Below are 12,423 nucleotides of genomic sequence, written 5' to 3' on the forward strand. Positions count from 1 at the left end.
TTCCCAAACATTTTTTTTTAAGTTTTGAGCGAATAATTCAACTGTGGTTGTTCTGCTTTCACGTGTTATTATTATTATGAACCTCTGAATCCTAATAATGAAGGAGAAAGGAGAGAATTCAATACTACCTTTGGATTAGAAAAAAGAGAATGGAAAAAGTTATTTTAATGCTATTTTTATTTAGTTCAGGAGAGAAGTAGAGAGAAAACAATAACAGATGGACATAAAATAAGTACTGTTTATTTATTTTAAATGTTTATTTTCTGGTTTAGCAAGAAGAGACAAGAGTCTCATTTTTGTGGGTGTCAATTAAAGTGTAGTTAACTATTTTGTGTGTGTATGTGTGTGTTAACTAACTTCAGAATTACCCCATTTCAATAAAAGCCTAGTTTGGGTTGGTGATTATTAATACTTATAAGTATGTTTTATATAAGTTGAGATAAAAATTTTTTTAACATATTTACCTTGTATTATGTAAATCAGAATTAAAAAGTTATTTCCAAATCATTCCAAATGACCCAAAATCTATTATGAAATTCTAAAGAAGTAGGACTGACACGAGGGATCTCAAAAAGAAAAAAAGCACTAAAAATATTTTGGTAGATTGAAAAGATGTGTTTAGAAAAAGGAAATAGTGAGGTAGAGACATTTTATTTTATTTTATTTGGTAGGCATTAGGAAATTATCTCAAGTTTCCCATCTTTACTAAGTTTGATGATGATTAATGAGAATTTATAGGAAAAATTAGAATAAGCTTGCAATGAGTATACGGGTTTGTTGGGTTATATTGGAGTAACAAAAAATTGAGGAAGCTCAAATGTGGGTTATTTGTCATGGAAAATTTTGTCTCAAGAAGTTTGAAAGTGACATGGAAACAACATCGCCATGATGAGCGATTTATATAGGATCGGAAGTTCTGCATAATCATCATCTTGTGATCGTCCCAGGCTTCACACGTACTCACCCATCATTTACTGAAACCTGATCACTTCAATAATTCACCAGAACAACCATGCCCGAAAGCGAATACTCCTCTAGGCTTCCATCATTACGGGGTACTATTCTCTCCATATTCTTCTGCATTGTTGCTTCACTTGCATTTTCTGCTGCTTCTGCTATTGAGGTTGGCGAAGCCAAAGCTCTGCTGAACTGGAAAGCGAGCCTTACCAAACAAAGCCAAGCGACATTGTCTTCATGGAACAGTAATGGCACTGATCTTTGCAGAAACTGGAAGGGAATTTCATGTGATGAAGAATCCGTGTCGGTGATCAGTATAAGACTGTCAAATCTTAGCCTTCAAGGTAAACTTCGCTATCTCAGCTTTGCTTCGTTTCCTAGTCTGCAATATTTTGACCTGAGTTACAACCACTTCTATGGCAACATTCCCCAAGAGATTGGTAACTTGTCCAGTATTTTGAAGTTTGATTTGTCAGAGAATCCTTCAATTACTGGTCCCATTCCTAAAGAAGTAGGAGCTTTGAGCACTCTCAGTGTTCTTGATCTTAGTGCATGTAAGCTCACGGATAGAATTCCTAGTGAAATTGGGAACTTGAGGAACCTAACGGATCTGGTGCTTGGTCAAAATTCTCTTTCTGGTTCCATTCCAGAAGAGATTGGAATGTTGAGTGATCTTTTACTACTTGATTTGGCCAAAAACTCCATGTTATCTGGTAGAATCCCATCATCAATTGGAAACTTGAACATGTTACAAGAACTTTATATTGATTTTTGCAATCTCTTTGGTCCTATACCAAATGAAATTGGAAAACTCAATTCTCTCACGACAATTTATTTAGAAAGCAATAAACTTTATGGGTCAATCCCTCCCTCTATGGGGAACTTGATAGGTCTTGAGGAGTTGGTCTTGTCGAATAACAATCTTTCTGGTTCAATTCCTCAATCCATTGGAAACTTGATCAATTTACAAGAAATCTATCTAGATCATAACAACCTTTCAGGATCTATTCCTTCCACTATAGGAAATTTGCCAAAGCTCAACACTCTATTATTGATGGAGAACAATCTTAGTGGTCACCTTCCAGGAGAAATGAATAACATAACTTGGCACAATTTACAACTGGGTGATAATCATTTCCAAGGCCAATTACCACAACAGATTTGTCAGGATGGGAAGTTATATAGGTTTGTAGCTCAAAATAACCAGTTCATGGGTCCCATTCCAACTAGTTTGAAGAACTGTTCTAGTCTAGAAAGACTCAAGCTTCAAGGTAACCAACTAACTGACAATATAACATATGCTTTTGGAGTATATCCTTATTTGGACTTCATTGATCTAAGTGGAAATAAATTGTATGGTTACCTTTCATCCAAGTGGGGGAAGTGTCGAAATCTTAAACAATTGTTTATTCACAATAACAACCTTTCTGGTGAAATACCATCAGAGATGGGGGAGGCAGCTAAGCTTGTTGAACTTGACTTGTCTTCAAATCATTTGTCTGGACAAATCCCAAAAGAACTAGGCAAGTTGATAATGTTGACAAAACTCTTTTTGAGCCACAATAACTTCTCTGGTAACGTCCCCTCAAATATAAGATCACTTAGTCAACTTGAAACATTGGAGTTGGCCACAAATAATTTCTATGGCTTAATCACAAGAGAGCTTGGGGAACTAAAAAACTTAAAGTTCTTGAACTTGAGCAGAAACAAATTTGATGAAAGCATTCCCCTTGAGTTCGGTCAACTCCAGGAGCTTGAACAACTTGATCTTAGTGACAATTTGCTCAATGGAACAATACCATCAGTGCTTGGAATGTTACCCAAATTGCAAGTATTGAACCTCTCACATAATGATCTCACTAGCACCATTCCTTCTAGTTTTAGCAGATCAATGTCAGCTTTGACTACTGTTGACTTATCAAACAATCAATTAGAAGGCCCCGTTCCAAACAAACCAGTCTTTCAAATATTTGAAGGATTGAAGAATAATAAAGGTTTGTGCGGTAACGTCACTGGTTTACATCCTTGCAGTAATTCTCAAATGCGTGGTAAGAGCAAAATCTTATTGAAGATACTCCTCTTATTGGCCATACTACTAGTACTAGTAGTAGTTGGAGCTTCTTGTATTTTTTTCCTATGCACAAGAAAAGCAAAAAACAAAGATGAAAAAGCACAATCACAGGACATTTATTTTGTATGGAGTTCCAATAGAGAAATATTGTATGAAAATATCATCGAAGCCACAATGCACTTTGATGATAGATATCTCATTGGGAAAGGTGGCCAAGGAAGTGTTTACAAGGCAGAGTTACCAACAGGTGATATTTTTGCTGTAAAAAAGCTTCATTCCTTACCCAGTGGAGAAATCTTCAGCGAGAAAGCTTTCACAAGTGAGATTCGTGCTTTGATAGAAATCAAACATCGTAACATTGTGAAGTTGTATGGTTTTTGTTCCAATCCACGATTCTCTTTTTTGGTCTATGAGTTCTTGGAAGGTGGCAGCTTGGACAACATACTAAAGAATGAGAACCAAGCCACTAAGCTTGATTGGAAAAAGAGAGTGAATGTTGTTAGAGGTGTCGCCAGTGCTTTATTCCATATGCATCATGGCTGTTCAATTCCTATTGTTCATCGTGACATATCAAGCAAGAATGTTCTTCTAACTATAGAATATGAAGAAGCTCGGCTCATTGACTTTGGAGGAGCGAAGTTTCTCAATCCTGACTCAAAAAATGTGACCACATTCGTTGGTACCTTCGGGTATGCTGCTCCAGGTAAGTCCAATTTTTCTTTTTTGTTTTCTTCTAAAATATTCTACTACTACTCTTTGTTATATTAAGGTTGTTAACATTAAAACTATTGCAGAGATTGCATATATTATGGAAGCAAACGAGAAATGTGATGTTTACAGCTTTGCAGTGTTGACTTTAGAGATAATTATGGGAATACATCCAGGAGAGCTTATTTCATCTTTGATGGAAAAATCAACCGCGTATGATTTGCTATTAAAGGATATGTTGGACCCACGACTTTCACCGCCTAGGAAATCAATCCTTGACGAGGTTATTGCAGTTGCAAAAATAGCATTTTCTTGTTTGAATGAGAATCCTCAGTCTCGTCCAACCATGGAACAAGTATCTATGAAGCTTGATCGGCGACCAAAGCCTCACATGGAAGAACCATTTGTCACGGTCACAATTAGACAACTAATGAATGATTAAACTCCTTAGTCATTTGCGTCTCTCTTGACATGTTGATGAACATTCTAATTGTAAGCTCTCAAAATATCATATGTACCATATGTAGGGTCAGTTTGTGGCTTGAATAAAAGTGAATGTTTGCTTTGAGCATTATACTACCTCCAACCTCCAATCCTTAATATAAGAGTTAATTAATTAATTTGAGTAGATTGTTTGTAATAAATAGATGTTATTTTTTCTAAAATATTCATACTAATCAAGTGTCTTAGCTAAAACTACTATTATTAGAAAGATTAGTTTGAAAAAAAATACATAAATATGAGAGACAAAATAAACTAGAACAATATATTTAGAACTAAAATAAAAATTAAACAAGGTTTTATATTAATAATAACCGCATGTAGTATTTTTCACTCTTATAGAATAATAGAAATGATTATCATTCTTGTTCGTGTTTGTGTATGAGATTTGACACTGCCTAATGTTTTACCCCAAAAATTTGTGAGGTATCCTAAAAATCTTAAAATGTTGTGCTCTACTTAAAATGACAGTATATAATTATTAGTGACGTTAACCAGCCGGCAATAATGTTCATTGTTGCAATGTATTTAGTAATCTGTTAGGTAATGATAGAATCAAGCACCTTTAATTTATAAATTATTTTACGGGTATAAACAATACAATAATCATCCCACGTGATCGTACATCGTGCTCATGTGAATCATATCCAAAAAATAATTATCGCCATTCAAAATTAATCCATCATTGTTATTTTTGTGGTTAAATTTATTTCATAAATTAAGTCACATGATATTTTTTTTTGAGTTAATATATTATTTTTAGTCCCTGAATTTGATATCACTCTGGTTTAGATCCTCAAAATAAGGTTTCAATAGGAACCACAAATTTTTAGGCAAACTAAAATGTAGTCAAATTTTAAAAATTAAAACCAAAATGAAGTTAAATTTTAGGAAATCAAAATCATTTATTTTAAATTTTAAGGAACACAACTAAAACTCGTGGTCAAATTTTTAGAACTGAAAAAAATATTCACTTTAAAAGTGAGTGAAGGAGGGGTGGAGAATTTGCATGGTCAATGCCACATCGCCCATAAATAAAATATAAGAACACTGTAACAATTAAAGAACCAACACCAATAAAGATCCAATAAAGAAAAAAGTATAGAGTTATAATTTAAATTAGGTTAAAGTACATCCAACAATTCGACGTATTTTTTCGGATACATCTGGCACCATAACTTTTTAAAATTTGACAAAGTTATAAATATTGTCAAATTATTTTGTTTTTCTACGGATGAACCTTTAAGGTGGACCACATCTATCACAACAGTGTTTTTTCTTTTAATTTCAAAATGATAGATACCAATAATTTGAGATTACAAGTAGAATTAAATTTATGATTTTTTTTACTTTTAAAAAAAATTTAATTTCACTCCATTCTAGTGTCATTAAGTACATTTTTAGTGTTATGGTAGTGTGGCATTGTAGCTTTAGCATATAAGAAACGACATGGTGCTATCTAAGGAATTTATTGCTAGTAAAATTACTTTAATTGATTATATAAATTATCTTGATGCAAATGCAAATCATACTTTATAAAAAAAGTGTATGATTAATGTAAAATTTTTATGAGCAATTTCTAAATATTCTCACAAGGCATACCTAGACGTGGTGGGTCTGGGCCAAACCTAATGCACTTGAATTTCTTTAACAAAAAGTTGATAGTCATTTTTAAAATAATTTAAATTTTCTTCTAATTTCAGGTTCTTTTTTCACAAAAAAGATTTCTCACGAACTTAAAACTTATTTTTTTCAAAAAAAAAGGCAACTTCAATATTTTATAAAAATTTAAAATTAGGCTAAATTAAATCAACTTTGTTGTTTTAAAAGAACTCTGATTTTTTCTTTTCATGTACAAACAAAAATAAAATTTATGTTTTTCTAGAAAATATATACAAATTTTCTAGTTGAACCTCTGCCTCCACGTTCTCCAGGGCATTCCTCCCGATATTCTCAATCGACCGTAGACACTCCTAATCTGTCGTTGAATCGAGCAATTGCGCCACTGCTGTTGACCTAAGCTTCTATGGTGTCGCCGCTTAGCTCAAAATCAAGGGTAAACAGTGACAAGAGTATCGTTTGATAATTACTGTGTCGTTGAAATGGGTTATGCTTCTTTGTTTCTAAGCTTCTTAGCGAACTTAATGATCTGAGTATATTCAATTTCTTAAATAGGTTATGGCAGTGTAATTCTTCGATTGCTATTTGCATTGAATCCTTGTATATTAACTAGCTCTGTTTCACATGAATATAATTTAGGGACAGGCGTCATAACAGAATTTAACCAGATATATCATTTGGTTTACTTTGCCTTTATATTTGGATTTGAATGGTATAAATTACTAGGTCAAATAGCCGGTCATTACGGATCTTATTTGCATCTCAAATAATGATTGCCAAGAATAACGAGTTAAGTGGATAGTGAGGCTTGTTTCTTTGCTCTCACCAAATCTTGTGCAGGAGGATGATTGATCTATTTCTCAATAAGATTATTTTCAAAGTTGCCTTTTATATGGGCTAATATGTGCTTTATGTACTTCAAAATAAGTGGACAGTATCATTTTTCTGCAGATGAAAGACCAACACATGATTCAACAAAACGGGGGCAAAATGGAAACCCAATAGGATTCAAATAGAAGAAAGTAGAAACCAAAGCAGTAAATCAGAAGTTGAAGTTGCTTGGGAGGACCTAGCGGGTTTATTTTCTGGTAGGAACCGTCATTTTTAAATTATAACATAGTTCAGCATATCCACACATCTGAAAACAGTCACTCTAACACTACCTCTCACTATCTGATTAACACACAACACACTGGATTGGTAACATTGAAATCTACAGAGCCATTTTTGCATGTTGAGGGATTACTATAGGACTTCTAACTTTGTGCTTGCCATCTGTCCATGTCAACTCTCCAAATGAAGGCTCTGAAGTTTTGGCTGAACGTGTTGCTTGAAAAATAACCTGATAGCTCTTCTTTTGGTTTGTCCCCTGAAATGTCAAAGTTGTTGGAAGAACAACAACTTCAACTCCTGCTGGGGCTTTGACATTTACAGTATACGTACTTGGAGGCCCAACATTTGTTACTGTGCGAGTAACATTTATAGGTTTCACACTCAGAAAAGGCAATGTGATAGAAGGGTAGTTGAAATCTTCTAGTCTGTAAGACCTTGGACATTTGTATGGCTTATTATTATTAATGGATTCAACTATTCTTTCCTCATAAGCTGAAGCACATAACATGTTTAGGTAATCAGAAGCCTTCAAATCATAAACAAGTCCAGGGTCCATTGCAAGGTTAGGTTTTATGTGTCCTGAACCATAATGAAATGGAGTTGCTACTTCATCATCATTTTCATCTAGAATTGGCCCATTGGCGTTATCCTGGGTGGTTGCTGGATGAGCATAGATTTTAGAAATGCTTCAATTAGTAAGGAAACAAAAGAAGGAAACTGTAAACACATAATAATAGCACTTAATGTATGTCATACCTGTGGTCATAATTGCTGATTTGATAGCAGCTGGACTCCATGTAGGATGGCGATTTTTGAGAAGGCCAGCAATGCCGGCAACATGAGGACATGCCATGGAGGTTCCTGATAGAATGTTATAGTCAAAGCGACCTACATCTAAATCTAGGTTGGTGGGACTTGCCCCTGATGAATAAGCGGCAATTATATCCTGACCTGGTGCAGTTACATCAGGCTAAAATTGGGAAAAAAAATTTGTTAGGAATGTTAGAAACTCTGGAACCATGTAGTTGATTTAGGGAAAATAGATTGTTTGAGAAGGGATAACCTTGAGGATTGACGGCAGAATCAAGTTGGGTCCCCTGGATGAGAATGCTGAAACTTTTGGAGCTGGCTTTACTGGGATAAATGTTTTTGCGTTATTCAAGAATGCAGTAAGGTTCCTACAATGTATGTGTGAATTTAACCCTGTTATCACAAATAATTTCAGAAGAATTTCAAAAGGATTAGTAAATGAGAAAGATGTATAATAATTACTTGACGTCAAAAGGATTTTTGTCCTGCTGGGATATATTTTTATTCTTTTTTGGAGGTTGATATGTTGGAACATTGGAAGTATCTATAACTTGAGCATCAGCTGTAGCTGTATTCAATTCCTTATCATTCTGCAAAATCATTTTCAAAGCACCTGCACGCTTTGCCTCTTGTCCCTTGTCCACAGGCCTTAGGCTCCTTCCTCTCCGGCATACCAATATACTGCCTCTTACTTTGTTTGGATCAAGTGTTCCAGGTTTGCAATGATCCCTGCAATAGGAGCCAAAATGTTTTACTCATACTGACATATAAACATATGATAGTTCAACACAAACTCAAAATCTATTCAAGAATGGGTAATTTTGTTCTTACGCATCGTCAAATGTCACATTAGGAAGCCTAGCATTACCAGCAATTAGCACAGGAACTAACTGTCGTGATGTTGAGTTTGTGGCAAGACTGGTCCCCTGATTGTCCAAGTTATTAGAAACAATCAATCAAAAGCATAATATCACATTGGTTCTATTTTCTTGTTGTGTTACTTGATTAATCTTGTTATTGCTTCTTCTCTCTCTCTCTCTCTCTCTCTATATATATATATGCTGATATTGATATTGATTTTATAGGCGAATACCTTCATGCGTTGGCCATTACTGAGAGTAATATTATTACTGAAGTCTCTGTCAATGGAGCCAGAAGCAATAGTGAAGATCCAAGGTGCCACATTGGATACAGTTTGAAGCTCAGGTCCATCGTTACCAGCAGAGGCAACAACTAGAACCCCTCTTGAAACTGCATGAAAGGATCCAATGGAGATCCCATTGGTCAACATGTCGTTGACATTTGGGACGGCGCTGCGGCCGATCGAAACAGAGAGCACATCGACACCATCATGGATGGCTTCATCAAAAGCTTTAATCAAGTCTTCATCAGTGCACTCTTCAGAATTACCACGGCCCCAGCATACTTTGTACACTGCAAGTCGGGCTTTTGGAGATCCTCCTTTTGCAGTGCCGTTGCCATTTCGGAGAACGCTGACATCTCTCACAAAGTCGCCGCCGGCCGTTGACAAAGTATGCGTTTCCATGGCCAACAGTGTCACGGGCACTGATTCCAGTTGATGAGCTAAGGGGTCCGTTTTTTGTTTCGTAGCCTTGAAAGAAGGTTTTTGCTCCTATTATCTTCCTGTTTCATCGTGTTACATAGAACGTGAGCATATATGTGGATATAGAGATAGAGATTTTCTTCTTATTTAATTTTGGAATTTGTGTCTATAAATAAGTTAATGGGTGGTATTTTAATTGGAGAAAATTAAATTGAACAATAGTGAAATGTTTGTGACTTGTGTTGGAGGAATTTTGATTTTTTTAATAATTTTTGTAAAATTGAAAGAAATTAAAATAATTAAAAGTAACGGCAGAAAATTTTTTTGGCCGAAAAAGTAACGACAGAAATTTTAAATGTGAAAAAATTGGCTTACCGCATGTGTGCCTAAATAAAATAAATAACAATAAAAATGATAAGAATAGTGTTTTTTTAACCATGAAATTATAACAATAGTAACTAACCATAATTGAGTCATATAAAATAAATTTGATTGACTTGACAGTGATTGAAACTCATGTAAAATGGTTGTATCAACACACACAAAAATTAGGGTTGGCATATACGGTTTTTATATTTATTGTACATTGAACCAACATGAGTTGCTTTTAGTGGGAGAGGCTTTGATTACTTGAACACTAAGTTTCGAATTTGAGTTTATATATATTCATATTTGAGCCTGATACTGTTTGAATCTGATTTAGTCAGATAATGATATAAAAATTGTAGATCTGGCCTCTAATCTTGATATATATAATCTAAGATGATTTGGTGATGGAGATGGCTCTAAAGAGACACACATGATGGGAGGTAAAATTGAAAATTTCATAGAATATGAGGGGCTAAAATTAATATTGAAATTGTTTTTACAAACAAAATAAAGAAACGTCTAAAAATAGTTGGAAGTCGTGAGCCCATGGCAGCCCATGTGATCCCCATTGAGACGAACCAATCGTGGATCGTCCAATTCTTCCTTACTTCCTCTATGTCATGTACTCTTCCAATCCTTAATATAAGACTTATTTAATTAATTTTATTAGATTAAGAAAGTTAGGTAAGTTAGTTAATTATAAGAATGTGACACGTTTTTCTTAAAACTATAATTATTTTCTTAATATCATCTCTTCATCTTCTAGTTGATTATGGTTGAGGGAGTATCCATAGGGGTAATTTAGAGAAAATTGATAAATATGAGAAATGGGTCTTATATTTAGGACCAAAATCAACTCAATAATTAGGTCATATATTAAAGACTGGGGGAATATTATATTTAAACATATATATATTCTCCGATTCTTAATATAAAATATATTTAATTAATTTGATTAGATTAAGAAAGTTAAATAAGTTAATTAATTATCAGAAATATAACATGTTTTTTCTAAAACACCGTAATCATCTTTTTTAATATTCGCCCTCTTTCTTCTACTTGATTATGGTTGAGGGAGTATCTATAGAGGTAATTTAGGAAAAACTGATAAATATAAAAAATAAGTCTTATATTTAGAACCAAAATCAACTCAACAATTAGATTTTATATCAAGAATTAGATGAGTGTATATATTTTATTCTTTTGTTCTGGGAGGTAAGGTAGATACATTACATTTCGATATATTTGATAGATGGTGAGACATCGATATCGCAGTTTCTTGCACACACTGCCATATCACAGGTTCTTAGTAACCCTATTGACGAATTGTCCGTTTCCTTGTCGCTATAATTTTGGTAATGAAATTAATAAGGTTTTTAAAGCAAGCATTCAAATTAAATTAGCAAAATAAATAAATAAATAAAAATGGAACCTGTTGCAAAGAGTTCTGTTTGCAATGCCAGACAAACTGAACAGCTCACATTTGGATCCGCCGCGCCACTTCCTTGGTATTGGTCTGTATCCATTGTCTCGGAAGCTTCTCGATTCTGGCCAAACACCTGTCGAGGCAAATTTGGAAACTTATTAACTTTATCTCAAACTGTATATTTTTTTTTTTTGAATTTTACCTTGATTTAAAAATATACAAACAAATACTACATTAACCTGAGTCTTCTTCTATTAAATTAAAATAAAATTATATTTAAAAAATTAATTAATACTCCTTTCAGTCTTTTATATATGTATGCACAACAACTATTAAAAAATATACGTAAATCAAAATGTTAATTCAAATTAGTTAAAAGTAATAAATATATAAGAAATATAATTTTGTTTTTTAAAAATACCTTTATTCATGAAGATGGTGAGTGAGGGACAGAATAAGTGAGGAAAGAGTGAGAGATACTAAATGGGATTTGTTAGGCATAAAAATAAAAAAAGCGTATTAAATTTTCAAACAACAAAAAATTGCTTACGAGGGTGTTTATATTAGCTTTTTAAAAGTGACTTTACAGGTAAACATGCGCGAGGATATAAGAGGATTTTATCTAATACTGTTCTCAGGTTGCCAACCAACTCCTGCACATAAGATCCATTCTATATATAGAATGGGAATACAACACAAATTAACTCACATTTGCTCTAATAGGACAATCAAAAGCTTATGGCAGAATATATACAGACATAATTGATATATAGAAGGAATTATATTACCAGTATCAATGCTGCCAATGATGACATTCTGACCAAAATTATTGCATCCTAGTAGTGAAATCCTAGATTATTGTTGGGATGAATGAGTCGTGTTCGTATTATATACACTTCATATATAGATCGTGTAGCTTTGTTCTCTCCTCCAACTCAGATAGGCCAAGTCATTTTAATAGGTCAAGTCAATTTTCTCATAATTTTAGTTTGAAATATAAATACCATTATCATGGGGGTTTAGATTGTAAAGAAGACGAACCAATAATATTAAAATTTCTGCTAATTAACAAGAGATTGGTGTGTTCCAAAACGAATTTCTGCTAAAAATACCTGTATGCAAACATATTTTTTATATATATATATATATATAAAACTTGTGTCCATAGTATTAAATACTCATTTTTCATAAATATCCTTATTTATCATTAACTCCTTGTTTTTTAGAAGCAATAAGCAAAGAATGAATTATTACTACTTATTAATTAATAAACTAGGAAAAAAA

The 12,423-nt window shown here is 33.5% G+C and overlaps 2 protein-coding genes across 2 annotated transcripts; one reads left to right on the forward strand and one right to left on the reverse strand.

Moving 5' to 3' along the window:
- Positions 1–1,012: 1,012 nt before the first annotated feature.
- Positions 1,013–4,178, forward strand: LOC114759059 (MDIS1-interacting receptor like kinase 2-like). The gene is made up of 3 exons (XM_028948162.1): positions 1,013–3,005; positions 3,108–3,731; positions 3,823–4,178. The coding sequence occupies exons 1-3, from the start codon at positions 1,013–1,015 to the stop codon at positions 4,176–4,178; spliced, it is 2,973 nt and encodes a 990-aa protein (XP_028803995.1).
- Positions 4,179–6,912: 2,734 nt separating this feature from the next.
- On the reverse strand, positions 6,913–11,960 carry LOC114759062 (subtilisin-like protease Glyma18g48580). The gene is made up of 5 exons (XM_028948165.1): positions 11,928–11,960; positions 11,146–11,272; positions 8,034–8,173; positions 7,727–7,940; positions 6,913–7,630 (listed from the first exon to the last, which is right to left on the reverse strand). The coding sequence occupies exons 1-5, from the start codon at positions 11,952–11,954 to the stop codon at positions 7,071–7,073; spliced, it is 1,068 nt and encodes a 355-aa protein (XP_028803998.1). The 5' UTR covers positions 11,955–11,960; the 3' UTR covers positions 6,913–7,070.
- Between the last annotated feature and the right edge of the window lie 463 nt (positions 11,961–12,423).

This window comes from Neltuma alba, unplaced genomic scaffold, assembly GCF_004799145.2.
Source record: "Neltuma alba isolate B1F8T4 unplaced genomic scaffold, ASM479914v2 tig00010785_pilon, whole genome shotgun sequence".
Lineage (NCBI taxonomy): Eukaryota > Viridiplantae > Streptophyta > Magnoliopsida > Fabales > Fabaceae > Neltuma > Neltuma alba.